We start from the raw sequence: 18,380 nt of genomic DNA, 5'->3' as shown, positions 1-18,380 counted from the left end.
CCCACATCCTCCGTGTCTTGTGCTTTGAACGTGTGACTGCAGCGATCTGCACCTGCGGCTTTGGTTTATAACCTCTTCCTATGAGGGCATTGTGCAATCGCATGCATGTCTGCTGTCATATTATGCTGCATACCAGTTTTGATTTGCAGAATATGCTGTTCTAAAAAAAGAAAAGAGAAAAAAAGGTTATGATTTTAAAGAAGTTTTCGGAATCAGAAATATATTTAACAAGAGAAGCTTATAACGATACAGCTCAGCCATAATGAATGTTTAATAATAAATACATTGGGGAGTAGTGGACAGACTGTCAATTCATAAAGTGATCAGCTGTTTCCTCACAGAAGTCAGCGTAATGAAGTCTTTCCTCCACTGAGTGGTGAGTAATAACTTCAAATCCTGGTTTGACAATGATATGAAGAGAGTAGCCAGTGCTGCATGTGCACATAAGTAGAATACTACATTTTTTGGTTTTGCTAGTAAGTGCAGATGACATTGCAGCCACGATGCAATTAATGCACAGCACTAGATTTTCATTTCCAGCGTAAGTGAACCAGAAGTAGTTTTTCATACCTTGACCAGACTACCAAAAGAAAAAAAATGCTAAATTACTCATTTTATTTATGTCTTAGAATTTCACTCTATACACAACCACTGCCTATGTTTCACATAAAAAAAGTACATACTGAACAGTTTCACATGCTTTTTACACAAAATATTAGGTAGTACACAGTGCATACTGTGCAGCATATAATAAGCAGTGCACTAGTGTTGTATTCAAGCATAGGCTGTCTGAATATGCATACTTACATAATATATAGTATGTAAAAAAAAAAAAAAAAAAAAAAAAACAGTGGCCCAGAGGAATAGTATGTCTAAAGTTATGATATTCGAAAAACAGTAGGCAAAAAGTAGCATTGCAACAAATGCTGGTCGGTCACATGACAGTAACAACATGGCGGGTGTAGCACTTCCAGATTTCATTCTCTGAAACAAGTTTCAAACTATATGTAGTACCTACTAGAGAGTATGTGATTTCAGACGTATGTGTCTATATACATACAATATATATATATATAAATATATATATTGCAGCCATAGTAATTCTGGAATTGTAGTACTGTACTATTCCAAAGAACCATAATGAATATTATTTAACACTTACAAAGTATGAAATACTGTGCAGTATATAGTACACACAACAATAATCAACCAGTATTCCATTCTGAACACAGCCATACTGAACAGTTTCACATACTTTTTGTTCAAAATAGCAGGCAGTAAGCGGTGCATACTGTGTGGTATAGAATAAACAGTACACTAGGAATGGTTTCCAAATGTTGCCTAGGTCATCTATGTCCAATTCATACAGGAAATTCAAATACTGTGCATAATATACACACTGTCAACAATAGCAAGTATAGTATTGTAGAGAGCAGGGTGCACACTGCGCCGGCGCTGCGCTCCAGCGGTGAGTGGAGAGCGGCGCTGTGTCTTTAAGAGGCCGAGCTTCGCTGCGCTGCGCCGCGCTGGAAGGATCGGCTGATGGGGGAAGGGCTCTGGCTCTCACTCTTGAGCTCATGGCGGAGAACAGACCTCACACCGCCGCCGCTCGGATCCGACAAACCCGCGTCTGATCTGGAGCACAGGACGACATGAGCGCTGCTGAGATCGCGGACAGACTGGACGTTGTGTTTCTGATTTTACTGAGTCCTGGAGATCCAGCTGCATCCAAACACGGTAAGACAAAACAAACCTGTTATCACCATCATCATCATCATCATCATCATCGGTGCCAACGATATACACGCTCCGATCTGAACTAATGCATCTCATGTGTAGCCTTTCAAATCTGATCGGTGTGTTGAAACAATTTAGAAATGTGTAGTTTTATTTTAAATGTTGTTGTTGTTGTTGTTATTAGTAATAATAAGCATCAGTTATTTTTTTTTATTTGTTTGTTTGTTTGCTTGCATTGGTTGCATCCGTATAAAGTGATCTCATTGATTGTATTCAACTAAATAATATTAGAACAACTCTATTTAATCTGATTCTTATGATATGTGTTGTTAATTTATATGTTATGATAATAATAATAATAATAATCGATGCATTTCATGCGCTGATTACCTATCAGACATTCACCATAAGATATTTCTGTAATGTATGATCTGCCTGTATAACCAGCAAAAAGGCCAGTAAGTCCAAGTTAAAAGGACACATGCGGATGCATCTCAGAGCAGGCCTCTGTGTGTTTTCATACTATTTGCTACTATTTCACAATGCTGTTTTGTGATTTTTCTAATGCCCTTTTCTTCCTTATTTTGGTAGGTGTCCTCATCAGGCCTGGGAGGCTGTGAATTATTCGGAAAGGAACTGAAGAACAAACAGGGGAAATGGCTGCGACCGCGGGCTTCTCCTCCAACGGCCCTGTGCCCTGGACGCTGAGCGACACCGAGGTGAACAATCTGTACCGGGATCTGGAGCTGGGCACTGTCCTGACCCTCTTTTACTCCAAGAAGTCCCAGAGGCCGGAGAGACGGACGTTTCAAGTCAAGCTGGAGACCCGGCAGATCATCTGGACCAGAGGAACGGATAAAATCGAGGGCGAGAGTAAGTTAAGGCTTGTTTAAATTCAGATTGGTGGATGATAAATCAGTGCTTGGCATTATGGATTCAGAAAAGGCTGGTTGGTATTACATTTGCATAATTCACAACCACAGTTTGGGTTTTGAATGTGCCATTAGCTTTTAGTAAATATGCTTAATAGTGGTTCGTGTTTATACAAGCATATTCTGTTTGGGAAACTTAAAGAGTTTTCATATCAAGAGCTTCATTCACTTATTCAGCAGCTTTTAGTTTTATTGAATGTTTGGTTGGTCACACTTTAATTTAAGCTCCAATTCTCGTCATTCACTAACTATTAACCACATCGTTTGCCTCAATTAACTCCTAATGTGCTGTTTATTAATAGTTAGTGCAGTAGTTGTTAAGTTTAGGTGTTGGGTAGAGTTAGGGTTGTAGACTATGCTCATGCAGAACATGTGCTTTATAAGCACTAATAAACAACCAATATGTCAATGATAGGCATGCTAATAAGCAATTAGTTAATAGTGAGAATTGGTTTTTTTACTAAAGTGTTACCGTTTGGTTTGATATTTGCGTAAAGTATAACAGTTTTAGGTTTCTACAGCCTCAGAATGCATCTTCAGCCTCCGGATTCTCTGTGATTTTCGTTTGATGCACTGAATTGGTTTGTTTTGGTGACAACAAATGGTTTTGTTTTGGGCCGACAGTAGGTTAAACGCGTTTAGCAGCAGTATACTGCTCGTCTCAGGACTGATTGTAGGGCAGGCGCTGCTGTTTTCCTGCGGCGGGATGTCTTACACACAGCTGTGCTCTGCTCCGGATGCATCAGCCACACTAAACAGAAGAGAAAAAAACCAGCCAGTGAGCCTCAGCGAGATGTAATAGTGCATCTGAAGATGAATGTGACGCTCTTAAATCAGGCGTTTGGTAGGGCTGCTCTGCTGAATGTAAGGATTTAACAGATTCTACTATGTGTGGCATTCAAGGTTGTTGAAGTCATGATATTTAGGTGTGGTTGGACCTGAATTATGTGTTATATGAAGCATATGCTCATTTATTTTCTCTCCTATAAGGACTCTCATGGTCACAGGAAATCTGCCCAGAGATCAGACTGAAGATCTGTAAATATCAACCTACTTTAAAACCGTGACTCCAGGTCTGAGAAAGTCATTAAAATGAATAAAATCCTAAAACAGCATGGGGAAAGTTCATGGCTATTGAGAATATCAGTTATTCTATTTAAATATATCCAGACTTTAAAATGACTTGCTGTCAATGTAGTCCACAAACTACAAACTAATGTTAAAAATATCCAGTCATCATAATTTATTGGTCATGAGTAGTGATAAAGGGATTTTTTTCTTTTTGATTGAAACCAATATTAAAGTTTTAATTTAGCAAAATGAATAATTGGTATTATTGGTATTTTACATATTTTGGGTCAAGGTTCAGCTGACGTGTGTTATCTCATGGAGACACACCACAGGAGAAGTGCTAATGAAATTTGACTTTTTAACAACTTATTTTAAACAAAAGTTTGGTTTTGGGCAAATATTTTTAGCATTTGTAGTTTTGGGCGAGCATATCTAGTCAAAAACAGTTGGAAGGTCCGACATTTGCATGGTACTTTTTATTGGGGAAATATGACTTTCATTTCCTACTAGTTAACCATATTAGTGAAGTTTTGGTTTTGTTTGATGTTGGCATGTTTGTCAAACACATTGTGTGTGTGTGTATGTGTGTGTTTTAATGGTGACTCAACCTGTAGAATTATTTTTTGACAGTATATCTATCAATATCTATGTTTTTCTTCATGTAACATTTAGCCCACATCTTTATGCTTTCAAAGGATCTTAAAGGGGTCATAGGATGCTGATAAAAAGAACATTTTATTTTTTGTAATGCAATGTTAAAGGAGCATTGCGTAGGTTCTGAAATTTCTAACCGTTACTGACACCAGTGGCCGTTAGAGGAACTGCAGCCAGTCTCATGCTCGTTCTCAGTGCGCACGCTCTTTTTTTTTTATTTTTTTACTTACGAGGAGTGTCCGTGGGTGTCTGAATTGTGCTGGAGGCTGGTCGCTTCTTTCCATCCGCAGAGTCCATTTGAAAACACTATTGCCGCTGCTTACTATAATGGCTGGCGTGCCGTATGGTTGTAATCCCAAGTAGACGAGAACGCGCATGACGTCACATTTTGTGAATTTTCGCGCCAATTTGTTGCATCCAGTGGTGACATAATTACTGATTATAATGACTTATACTGTGTAATTATGCGTTGCATATTGCGTTGCATATTGCGCTGCATAAACGTAGCCTTTGTGCTCATTGTAGCCTACTCTCCCAGGAAACAGTCGTCCATAAAATGCTCTGCACACATCTGAATATTTGGGTTGAACTGTTCTGGATCAGTGTTGTAAATTTAACTTAACAACTGATTTCTAGTTGTCCTCTTTTGGAAGACCAAACGAAGTAATTTCACTTTCACAACGAAACACAGCATCTCCACGACATGGCAGCAACAATACTACAGCGAGAATAAAAGTTACGCCTTCTGTTTGCGTGAACATTTGGGCGGAGTTATGCAAATCTTCCCACATTGTGACATAGATTTGTGGGGGCGTGCTTAAATGAAGCGTTTTAGGAGGGTGTGGACGAGTCAACTTTTATAAAGAATATCTCTTTGGATTTGAGACTTTAGTCTTTGCAACTTTAGGGATCTTATCTATTCACAAACAGCTTGTAACACTCCAAAGAGAAAGGAAACCTGAAATCGCATCATATGACCCCTTTAATGACTAGGGGTGGGTGAAAAAATAGATTCTCTGATGCATTTTTGTTTAAAATGTAAAGTTGTAAAGATGTATTTGCACAGCAGAAGAATTAATTGGGAAAAAAATGTAGATCAAGAATAGTTTTGGAATTGGATGGTGACTCCCAGAATCGAATCGGATCATGAAGTGCCTGAAGATTCCCACCCCTAATAGATGTACAGGATGTATGTAAACATTTTGATGCATCGTTAATCGTAATCTAAACGAATTGTGAGGTACCAAAGATTCCCACCCCTGTTAATGACACAGGTGACTGATCTTTAAAAAGCGCTGCTTTATTTGCGATATGAAAGAGAGTTGTTTTGGAATGCTGTTTAGCTGTATGGACCAGTTAAAACCATTTCAAGCGCTCTCTGGCAGGTGACGTTTAGATTTGAACTCGCAAATCTAGTTCAGATGCGCTTGGTTTGGTCTCCATGCTCAAATGATCGTGCTAACATGTTTCTTTATTTCGACTGATAATCAGTGTGTCACTCCTCCTCAGCACATCAGATAAGCTCACTTATGAATGTTTTGGTTGGTCTGTAAGCCGAGTTGGATCTGCACCAAAACGTTCCCCCAACTTCACGCTCCGATATCACAGAATCAGCAGTTAATAAAGCTCACAGTAACCAAAGGTGTGTTGTGTTCGCGTCTTTGGACAAACTGTGCTTTTAGAGATTTTCATTTTAATCAGTTTTCCTGGATGTTCCTGTGGTTAAACTCTCTCTTAAGGTGTGTGTGTGTGTGTGTGTGTGTTTGTGAGACAGGAAGACTCTCGGTTGTGCTTGTTTCCTGCTGCCCTGTTTGGAATTGTCAAGCAGTTCTCTTGCACCAAACCTGAGCCCCAACCGCCTTTGTCCTGTGTGTGTGTGTGTGTGTGTGTGTGCGTGTGCGTGCGTGTGTGTGCGTGTGCGTGCGTGTGCGTGTGTGTGTCTCAGAGAGGGGCTTCCTCCGCAGGACTGTTGTGTTTGTACTCCCTAGCTTTATCATATAAAAAGAAACAGATGGAGCAGATGTGGACACTAGTATCTGGCCCTGCTGACTGAGGTCATGTGTGTTGGGTGTTGTGCAAGGACTTTGTTCTTGTAGAGTCTGACGACTTGAGGTAATCAGAACCAAACTTTGAAGAGAAACTCACTCATTTAGTTCATGTGGATTTGGGTCAGAAAGTCGTCTTTAGTGAGACTTAATCTAAAGAAGTTCAAATAAAACTTCTGTTAAAATAAAGTCTTGGTTTAGAGATGAATGGTTTGTACTACATAGATCATGCGTTAGTGGAAATTCTTGGTAATTGGTAGTTGGGAAATCGTCTGATCTGATCGTCTGATGGATGTAAACCAAAAGATCAGATTGATTTTGAAAGCAAATTTACCTTGGTCTTTTGACATCCAAAGCTCATTGTACCATTGAAAGATCACGCAAACATCACGAAACTAAAACATTTGTGATCATTTAAGAGACTAGAAATGAAAAATAAACATCATTAGTGCTGTCAAATGATTAATCGCATGCAAAATAAGTTTTTGTTTACATAATGTGTTTGTACTGTTTGTGTACATATAAATACACACACATACAGCATATATTTGACAAATATTTACATTTATTTATATGTTTATATTATATTAATATATAAACATAACATATTTTTCTGAAATATATACATGCATGTGTGTGCATTTATACTGTATACACGCATATATATTTGTAAACAGACTTTTTTTTTATTTTGCATGCGATTAATCGTTTGACAGCACTGATATTATATTTCTACTTCTAAAGTAGATATGATTGGGGTCACTTAATTAGGAAGTTAATTAGTTCAAGTGTGTGTTTTTGATTTAAGGCTTTAGATCTCAACTATGCTTCATCTGATTTGACTAGTTTCTTCATTGGTCTCATTAAGGACATTTTTATGGCCATTAAGCTTAGGATTATGATTACTTAATCATGTCTTACTCGCACAATATCTGTCATATCAAATGTCATTGCAAGCCATCTTATTTCCTGATATGATTTAGAAATAAATGACTTCAAATGAATTTGATTATCAGTGCAAAGAACAAAGCACGAGGTTTGTGTCAGGTTATGTTAAAACACACTCATAAGATGAGAAATTAAGGAAATTACTTCTTGTGCCACGATATTCTTCTTGTGTGTGTATTAAGTTAAAGTTAACTTGTCCGTATTATCTGTATTTAATGGAAGAAACAAATCACAGAAGTGTTAAATTACCAAAGGTCATAAAGTACATCAAGTGATATTTTAATCAATTATTACTCTTTCTGTAATCATCCATCATACTTTATTATAACTTACTGCTCCTTTGTGCAAACATTGAAATATTTTGCTTTTAGATGATCATTTAAAATGTGAACGTTTAGTTTTAATGCCTACTTTTGACATTACTGGCTGATTTAAATTTTTAATTAAACAAACAAAGCTCCATTCATCTCTGTCGATATCTAGTGTCTGATTCTGAATTACATAACAGCTTTACCTTAATGTTGGAAATATGCAAAAAGGCTGAGTTTGTATGTCACAAAGAATTCAGAAAAAATAATAATAAAACGCGCAAAATGTTATGCATTATTAATTTAAGTTTTGAATTTTGTGTGTTGTAAGCACTGATTAAAACAGATTTTATTGTAGAAAGTCAGAAAATATTCAAGATGTGAACAATGAAGAAAACTTTAAAGGTTTTAAGTTTTCTTTTAAACAATCGTTATACATAGACGTGGTTTTTACTTATTTGTTGAATGCTCTTGTGGTTTTAACGGTCTAGTTTTTACTGACATTTTCCCTTTACTCTTTCAGAGTTTGAATTTAATTTGAATAATAGAAATATTTAAGTGAAAAAAATCAAATAAAATCTTGTACTTGTATCTGATACTTGATCATGATTAGTTAAGTTCTTATAAAGTATATTTTGTGAACACACACCTGTGAACTCATGATATCAGTATGTCTGTGTGTTATGAAACCTTGCTAGCTATATCTGTCGTAATCTTTTTATAAAAGTAATCAGCCTTGTGAAAGCCACGCCGTGCCTATCAACGACCCGTAGCTGCTCTAATATTAATGGGATTATTGCTTTATTTGACGTTTTCAGACCTCTTGAAAACCCTGAGCAGTATAATATCATTAAATATGAGTGTATTGGGTTCTATAAGTGTCACTCTGTCTTACAGTTTACAGACTAAACTTGATTAGTTTCTACTAAACGCTGTCGTTACTGCAGAACGGTCACCATAGAGAACCAGAATAACACGCATATAATGAAGATTTCATTCTGTGTTCTGCCGGATTCACGGTTTATGACCTGACTTTATGAGGAAATGAGTGTTACTAAAAAGCTAGATGGAGCTGGTGTTGAGTCTTATTTAATGACACCTGTGTCTCTGTCAGAGCAGCACAGGATGAGTGCGGTTAAAGAGCGAGAGGAGAAACGGGACGCACACACACACACACACACACACACACACACACACGACTCTGTCTTGAATTTAGCAGCAGCCATAAATATTTCTTAGAGACAGAAGCCGTGTTGTTGTGACATAGGTTTTCTTTAATGCACAGTTTATTTCTGTTTTTGATTCGTTCAGTCGTGGTACTTTCGAGATTCAGTTTCTTCCTAGTCGTCTTGAAAAATGTTGTCATTTGGTGTCTTTTTCAGACAAGCGATTATTCGCGATTAATCGCATCCAAAAGTATAACGTTTAGTTTACATAATATATATGTGTGTACTGTGCATATTTATGTATATATAAACATGCACACATAAAGGCTATATTTAAAAAATTTGTATATTTATTTACATTTAGATTCATATAACTTGTAATATATATATAAAAAATATTTAATCTACACATAAAATCTTTCTGAAATATATACTGTATGTGTGTGTATTTATATATACATAATGTACACACACATATATTATGTAAACAAAACATTAGTTTTGGATATGATTAATCGTTTGACAGAACTTATATATATATATATATATATAAAAACTAAGTAAAAACATTTTATTTACTCACCAAAGCCACTTTTTCTTTTCATTTGGCACGTTTGCAGTTCAGTTAGTCTTTATTTATTTGTAAAACACTTTATTTTAGGGTCTCTTAACCTGTTGTTTATGAGCATACATATTACTAGAATATTAGCCATTTATTAGTAGTAATCAAGCATATATTAATGCCTTATTCTACATAACCTTATTCTACCCAACACCGAAACTTAACTACCTAACTAAGTATTAATAAGCAGCAAATTAGGAGTTTATTGAGGGGAAAGTTGTAGTTAATAGTGAATAAGTGTTCTCTATTCTAAAGTGTTGCACTTTTATCTCTCAGGCTTACGTAAAGCCCTAGAACCAGTATTTAACATAACCTGTTGTTCATCATTGTTCATGTTCCACTTACACTATTAAACATATTAAGAAGAAAACAGCTTTTCATGTCCTTTTTGGTAATCTGCAGTGTTGCTCGAATAGTTTTGGGCTATCCTGAGGCGTGTTGCGCTGTGGTGCTTGTGTGGGTGAGGCAGGTTCACATCCAGCATGTGAGGTGTTTATTATCTTCCTGTCCTCCTGGGGCAGGATCATGTTCAGCGATGGGAACAGATGTAATAATGTGGCGTTAAATGATCACATTTATATCGTACACCAAAAATATTGTGTAATTACCATGGCACAAGTCCATAATATTCATGATGGGGCCTTTGAAATTTCAAAAATGTGCCTTAATCAAAACGTTCCCATTGCCATTGTTGTCATTTTTAGTTGGCGACTTCTGTTATTTTTAGGAATGTGATGATTAACCGCGAGCTGGTTGAAAGTCAATTAAAATATGTGACGATTAAAATCGGTTGAGATGCTGAACAAATCGTGATTCATTAAGGGGCAGGAGTTTGTGAATGTATGTCTGAGGGAACTTACTGTCTTCAGAAGAGTTTAGATGGTGTTTTTTCTGTTCATCTTGTCTCTGCATAATGCATATTAAAGTTCATAAGTGCAGCGCTGCTTTGTTTACAGCGGTAACCAAGGAAACACTGTAAGCTCCACCTGCTGGCAGAGAGTGAATCTGCATCACGTTCAGCTCGTTTGCAGTTTCTGTTTCATGCAGATACTTTTTATTTATAGTTATACAAAACTGAAGTCAAGCAATTCTGTTTTTGCTTCAAATTTCTAAATTATACAATCTAATTTAGATTAAAAACTGCTCATGTTGCATGTATGCTGCATCTTTGTTTGGATCATGGTTAAAATCCAGTGGTTGCCTCTAATTTTAAATGGAAAGAGCACAGACAAAGCCTTATTGTTTATGTGAAGAGATTTCTTTTATTTGTGTTACTTATTTGATTTGGGGCTTGTTTTAATATTTTAATTTAGTTTTGTTATCTACATGTACATTATTTTTATTTAGCAGACGCTTTTATCCAACTAACTAGGGTTGCAAAAAGGTGGAACATTTCCAGTACATTTTGGAAACATTCCCGGATTTTTGGAATATTCCAGGGATTTTATTTTTGAGAAGTTATTTTCCACCCCTTTGCAACCCTAATAGTAATAATGAAAGTATAAAAGTAATATCCCCGCAGCTGAGACAGAAGAGCGTTAGCAGCACTGTTTCTCTGAAACTGATCTAATGTATAGCTCGAGAGCAGTTCAAGCTGCTTTGGATAAAAGTCTCTGCTAAATGTGGGTTAAAAATGAGTTTTCATGATGTTACAGTTTCATGTTGTGGTGTTTTGCTCAGGTTACTGGTCACATGTGTTGTATTATAAAACTATAATTGTTTTTTGAAGTGTAACTCTGCTGTCTCATGGACTCACACACTGTTTGTTCCAGACGTAAGTAATGTGGTTCCTGTCATTTTCTCTGCAGAAAGCTGGTGAAGTGGCTTTGCTTTTGCATTAGATACATTAGGGGAATTATTTCAATAATCCTGTCCTGTTAACCAGTACTGAATCTAATATAAAATTAATGGAACTACACTGCCGTTCAAAACTAGTCTGTAACATTTCATTCTTTTTATTTTTTGAGAAGAAAGTGATATTTTTATTCAGCAAGAATGAATTAAATTAGGGATGTAAATTATCGATTATTTCCATGATCGATCATTGTTTAAATTAATGATCAATTAATCGATTAATCGTTAACCATAATGCTGAAAAATTGTCTATTGCAGGCAGCAGTCACTGGCATGACCGGATGTGCAAAAGCCACACACACACACACACACACACACACACACAAAATGCTTTCTCACTTGAATTAAAGGGGTTTTAGTCTGAATAAAATGCTAGTAGCAGGATTATAAAATGAATAGATGTGATTATGATCAAATGAAGAGAACGTGCCATACGTCTGAGGTCATTTCGTTTGTCGACTGTTTTCTGGCACGTAGACTGCTGAACGCGCCTCTTTAAATGGTTTTGTGGTGCTCGTTGTTGGTTTTCAACTGACATTATGACTTTTAAAATAAAATTATCCCAAACGTAACAGTGGTGCGCGTGTGACTGCTGCGCAGTAAGTGAACCGCATCCATCTTTAATTTGTGCACACTCACAATAAAAACAGAAGATCTTGTGCTTTTGTAAAATAAAGCAAACAAACAGAATGTGTTGTCATCCTTTTTTTTCTGTGAACTTATGGAGCGCCGCCACACTTCTGTTTTAAATCAGTTATCTTCATTAAGTCTGATATATTTCACATATTTAAAAAAAAAAACAATTATGAAAACAAATTGTTATTTTTATGTTGGGCCTATTACTTATATAGGCTATATATTTTCCTTAAAGCATCCCATTTTGTCCCAGGGCTTGAGAACCTGTGCCCTAGTGAAGTCCATGCAGAAACTTGTGAATGATGGCGTCACCGTTTAGTGACATCAGTGAATGCTCTGGGAAAACGTATTGTCAGTGTCAGTCACAGAGCCTATTAATTGCTGTTTTGAATTATTTGCAAATTATAGGCTCTGATTATGCCAAGTGTGGTATAAAAGCTTTGTTTATTTGAGGAATAATAAGTTAACTGGACAATGTTAGATCGTGACCAAGCCTCTGGATGCCGTTCGAGCCCATAGCCTTCGTTAATGTGGCTTGTTCTGGTTTGCTGGTTGGGCACGAATTTCCACAAATTCAAAAACATTTAGGCATTGTTTATTTTCCTAATTCACAGTCTTACCGCTTTAATTTTGCAGGTTTATTTTATTATCTTTCACTTTTAATCGCATCTCTTACTGTGTGTGGTAAACATGGGAAGGGAAATGAAAGATTTCATGAATTAAGAATTCGTTCGATTTATGAATTTGTTCCCTTATTTCAGTTAAATCATGGGTTATTGAGGAAACAAAATTAATAAAACATGGACAATTGCCACAAATTAACAAGTTCTAGGAATGAATCTGCCCTGTGTCCCGCAGCCCTGCAAAGCCCATGATATGAAACGATTATCTTAAGAAATTACTTTAGTTACTACATTTCTATTGCTTTTCACGTTGAAGAACTTTTGTTGTTTCTATTTTAATGTACTTTTAAAGTTTAAATCACATTAAAAGCTTAATTAGTACACTGTGAATGAATGATGATGCATTTATATAAGGTCAGCGTCACTCACAGCCGCTCGCACATGTTCTGATCATGAACCACACGCAGACCAACATTACATCAGTTAAGAGACCATCGACAGCCTTAATCGATCGATCTCTTATCGACAATTAACTGATCATCGATTAATCCCTGACATCCCTAAATGAAATTGATCAAAAGTAAACACATTTCTAAAGTTATAAAAGGTTTCTGTTTAAAATAAATGCTATTCTTTTGAACTTTCAATTCAAATCATCATTCAAGCATAAACGAATCACAGTTTCCGCCAAAATATGAAGCAGCACAACTGTTTCAACATTGCTAATAAACAGATTCATATAGAAAACAGCTGTTTTAAACTGTAATAATATTTCACAATAATACTTGTTTTACTTTACTGTATTATTGTTCAAATAAATGCAGCCTCTGAGCAGAAGACCGTTCTTTCACAAACATTAAAAAACCTTTAAACTGTAGTGTGTGAATTTAATCCAATTACTTTGAATTTCTGAAAATAGCTTTTTAAATCCTGAATTGAATCGATTCCGCATCAACCCAAAGATTCACACTAGTTAAAATACTTCAGTAAAAACCTAAATGTTTCTTTTCTGTTGAAAAAAAAAAATTTTACTTGCACTTGAATCCTTATTCTGTTTACTGTAGTCCGTCTCTCATGTCTCTTTCAGTTGATATTCGGGAGATTAAGGAGATCCGCATGGGCCAGAAGTCACGAGACTTTGAGCGATATGTGGAGGACTCGAGCGCCCGGCCGGACCAGGCCCACTGCTTCGTCATCCTCTACGGGACAGAGTTTCGGCTCAAAGCGCTCAGTCTGGCAGGTAAACCACGACTCTGTACACCAACACACACACACACACACACACGTGTATTCATGCTGCTGTTGTTCTCTCTGCGCTGCAGCGACCTCAGACGAGGAGATGGTCATGTGGGTGAAGGGCTTGACCTGGCTGGTGTCCGATACGCTACGCTCCCCCACACCCCTGCAGATAGAGAGGTGACCTTTGACCTTTACATGCACCCCTTCCTGTAGATATCGACTGATGAAAACCATCAAGCTTTGGGTTCATTTTTGTGACCCTGGACCTCAAAACCAGGGTCAATATTGAGATTTCTCCATCATCTGAAAGCTGAATAAACGATCTCTCCACTGATGTATGGTTTATTAGGAGGACAACATTTGTCTGAGAGTCAACTATTAGAAAATCTGGAATCTGAGGGAGCAAAAGAAAAATCCAAATATTGAGAAAATCACCTTTAAAGTTGTTCAAATGAATTCTAAGCAATGCATATTACTAATCAAAAATTAATATATTCATGGTAGGAAATTTACAACATATCTTTATGGAACATGATCTTTACTTAATATCCTAATGATTTTTGGCATAAAAGAACTCAATAATTTTGACTCATACAGTGTATTGTTGTCTATTTCTACTATCCCTGAGCTACTGATGACTGCTTCTGAGCTCCAGGGTCACAGATGTCAAGTGTGAGCATTAAAGTGGCCTGTATTTTCTCTTCTCTTTTGCTGAACTCAGGTGGCTGAGAAAACAGTTTTACGCAGTGGATCGTAACAGAGAAGACAGGTACGTTTCATATCAGTGTAATCGAGCGCACAGCTTCTGGAAATGACCATCTCTACAGCAGATGCTGCGCGTTTGAGCTGTTTTCCTGCCATAGCGGTTCATTTCATCTTTCAATCTCATCTTTCTTGCGATATGTGTAAGGTGTGTGTTTTAAGGGTAGAAATGGCTGACTCATAGGTACCAGTCCTTATCAGGCCAGACACACACACACACACACTCCTGTTGGGTAAATAGAGCTCAGAGACGGCACATCCTGCAGCAGGAAACAAAGCTCAGAGCATGAGTGTGTGTGTGTGTGTGTGTGTGTGTGTGTGTGTACTCCTACACATACACACTGAAGGTAAATACAGCGAGAGTGGTTCAAAGACACATGATCTTTGTGTGAGGAGCTGCGTTCGGATGAAATGGTGGTCTTGTGGAGATAACATGCCATTTCCAGCTTGTCCGATCACTTGTGACTAAATCAAAGAAATGCCGTACACTGCAGAAATGAACAATCTTTTCCACTCACACTGGAAAGGTGCCTCTTCACCTGTACATACCGACAGTGTCTCTGTGTGTTTATATATGATAAATAAATACAATTTACACAAAGTAGTAAATAAATCAACTGAAATCTACTGATGAAGAGGCTAACAGCACTGAACTGTATTAATAACCACATTCCCAAACGTTGTGTGTTCCTCTGCAGAATTTCCTGTAAGGATCTGAAGAGTATGCTGTGCCAGGTCAACTACAGAGTTCCCAACATGAGGTTCTTACGGGAGAAACTTCCGGTAACTCATGCTCTTTCTCTCCGATCGCTGCAGGAGTAATAGTTCACTGTATAATGGCTGTTATACGGTTGGATTCTCTCACTGTTAACTGCAGTAATATTTTGTCTGTGTATTTGTTTAATCTGTATTACCAATGCATTCGTAATTAGAGGAAAGAGTGTGATCATAAATGTATCATTCATTGTTTTTCATGTAATATCTTGGTTAGGATGGAGAGCTGAGGAATGGAGATGTGTCGTATAGTCATTTCGCGCAGTTGTACCGCAGCCTGATGTTTGACGCACAGAAATCAGTGAGTCCCTTTATTTGAATGTGTTGTTTATATGCAGGTGGAGCAGGGCTGAGGGAAGCCACTTAAACCCCATCAGTCACCCCGCTTCTCAAAAGGCCTTCACATCAATACTCGCCCTTTAAAAAGCCACAAGATCCATGTCTGACAGCCATTAGGCCACACTCAAGCTCTCTCACACACACACAGAGACGAACGTGGCACTGATGACCCATGCACTTAAAGCTGTGTGTGTGTGTGTGTGTGTGTGTGTGTGTGGATTGCATCACTTGTGGCCGGTGTGGCTGTTTGATAGCACATTAGTTGATTTCTGTCTATATATGTTTGGGGTTTTGAGCTCCAGACGTGAATCTGGGTGTTTTACACTAGTGGTTGTGAAATGGTTGTTGTCACGAATGCATCAGATATGAATTGCATTATTCACATAATCATCTTTCTGTTCTGTGTTGTTTTTGTAGATGGAGATTCCACTGCTGCAAAGGTACACACCCGCTCTCTTATTTTACTTGTATACGATAAAGTATTTACAGATAACATGAAACCGTATTTACTCAGTACTCCATAAACTTAAAACTTCCATAATAAGATGGATTTACGGGTAAAACTGAATTTAGGGATACATAATGTAGAGTTGATTGAATTGATTGGGATTCATGGAAGGCCATTTCTCAATAACAAAAAACAAGGTATTTGCATCTTTTGCAAACACTTATTCACTATTAACTACAACTTTTCCCTCAATAAACTGCCTATTTGCTGCTCATTAATACTTAGTTAGGTAGTTGTTAAGTTTAGGTGTTGGGTGGAATAAGGTTATGTAGAATAAGGCATTAATATGTGCTAATTACTAATAAATGGCTAATATTCTAGTAATATGCATGCTCATAAACAACAGGTTAAGAGACCCTAAGCTGAAGTGTTACCCATCTTTTTCAGTTTATTTCTCAGAATTGTGACAATTAGGCTGTTGTCTTTTTTTGTTCAGTAGTGGAAACAGGCATCCATAAAATGTCATTGAAATAATTATATACGGTGTTATATGCTATATAATATGCATGTGCATTTACTTATAGGTCTTATTCAGCAGTTAAAAAAATAAGTGTGTGTGTGTGTGTGTATATATATATATATATAGTGAGTAAGTGGAAAAAGTGAAAGTGACATACAGTCACATCATGACCGATTAGTAAATGGTAATTTATTGTATTTTACACCAAGTTTAATTGATCTGAAGTCTCTGGAGTGTAACACTGATCTGTGTGTTTGTGTTTCCTCAGTCTTATTGAGAGACCAGAGCAGAAGATCTCACTGCAGGACTTCCAGAGCTTCCTGATTGAACATCAGAAGGTTAGATATTCACCTCTCATCTTATCACACACACAAAACCAGACGCTGTGTACACATTAATTGGACAGATGTATTGTTGTTTGTATAGTACAGTGTGGCGTGTGGTTGTTGGTACAGAATCTATACTAGAGACGTGTGTGTGTGTGTGTGTGTGTCTTCAGGAGCTCTGGGCTACAGACAATAACAAGGTGCAGGAGTTCATGTTCCACTACCTGAAGGATCCTCTGCGAGAGATCGAGCAGCCATACTTTCATCAAGACGAGGTGACGTTTACAGACACATGAAGTGATTAGTGCATTCTGGGTACACATTTGTTACGTTCCCTGGGAAAGAAACCAATAACTGTGCAGTTTCAAGCGCCATGCTTTACCCACATCTCCACTTCCTGCTGTGACCTCAGATCTGTGTTTGATTTGCCTCTTTCTGGCCTTAATCACTTGCTGTTGAATTTCCATCTACTGTTTCAAAGAACTATTTCAATGAGGTGTGTATTTATTGAAATTTCATAAAGATGTAGCTTATATACATGTTATTGTGTTCATATTTTTATTTTTTTGTAGCTAATTGGAGTGGATATTTTCATACATATTGAGATCTGAATGCATTTTATTTATTCAAGCTTATTGTTTTTAAACAATATATGTAGCTATGTATGAACTCCTGTAAAGTAAAGATTAAATATGCCATTTGGTTTCTATTTACTTTGACCCACTCTCCTTCTACAACCACTTTTCTGAGTTAATGTTCCCTTAACAGTTTTCTGTGTTTTCTTGTACCCCTTCATGAAAACTGGTGTTTAGCTCCAAGCCAGTGTTAGTGTTAATCAGGCTACTTGCTCCTGCTTACTTGATGATTTTAACCGAAGCGTCATGTTTTGGGGTCCTCAGCTGCTCACGTATCTGTTCTCTAAAGAGAACACGATCTGGGACTCGCAGCTGGATCAGGTGAGGCCCGAGGACATGAACAACCCCCTGTCCCACTACTGGATCTCCTCGTCCCACAACACGTGAGTAGAGGAGTTACCAGCGCTCCCTCTAAACTACACACTGATGTGAGCAAACAACCCAGCTGCTGTCTTTTCACTATGTTTTCAGTAGTTATACAGTGCTGATCAATCAAGAAGCTGTATGTTCATTAAAAGTCTCTCTGCAGGTATCAAGTACCTAGCTCAGAAAAGTTATCAACAGACGGATAAAGGACCGAAATGTGTAGTCTCTAGATCAATTAGATTCATTCATCATGTTAGTTGGTCATCCATTGGTTAGGTAGGTAGTTGGTCGGTCCATTATTTGGTTGGTTGGTCAGTTTTATTAGTTGGTCAGTTTTATTAGTTGGTCAGTTTTGTTAGGGTGTAAAATTTATCA

The 18,380-nt window shown here is 37.3% G+C and overlaps 1 protein-coding gene across 2 annotated transcripts in view; it reads left to right on the top strand.

Annotated features, from left to right (window-relative positions):
- The first annotated feature begins 1,521 nt into the window (after positions 1–1,521).
- Positions 1,522–18,380, top strand: part of plcg1 (phospholipase C, gamma 1) — a 49,389-nt gene continuing 32,530 nt past the window's right edge. For both annotated transcript variants that reach the window (XM_059527191.1, XM_059527190.1), the window contains exons 1-11: positions 1,522–1,737; positions 2,329–2,610; positions 13,684–13,836; positions 13,919–14,012; positions 14,557–14,604; positions 15,296–15,380; positions 15,589–15,672; positions 16,128–16,150; positions 16,947–17,016; positions 17,178–17,279; positions 17,904–18,022. In XM_059527191.1, the coding sequence (XP_059383174.1) occupies positions 2,394–2,610; positions 13,684–13,836; positions 13,919–14,012; positions 14,557–14,604; positions 15,296–15,380; positions 15,589–15,672; positions 16,128–16,150; positions 16,947–17,016; positions 17,178–17,279; positions 17,904–18,022 (995 nt within the window). In that variant the 5' untranslated portion in view covers positions 1,522–1,737; positions 2,329–2,393. The remainder of the gene's footprint in view (positions 1,738–2,328; positions 2,611–13,683; positions 13,837–13,918; positions 14,013–14,556; positions 14,605–15,295; positions 15,381–15,588; positions 15,673–16,127; positions 16,151–16,946; positions 17,017–17,177; positions 17,280–17,903; positions 18,023–18,380) is intronic.

Source organism: Carassius carassius, chromosome 37, assembly GCF_963082965.1.
Source record: "Carassius carassius chromosome 37, fCarCar2.1, whole genome shotgun sequence".
Taxonomy (NCBI): domain Eukaryota; kingdom Metazoa; phylum Chordata; class Actinopteri; order Cypriniformes; family Cyprinidae; genus Carassius; species Carassius carassius.
This window is presented reverse-complemented; position numbering and strand designations above follow the sequence as displayed.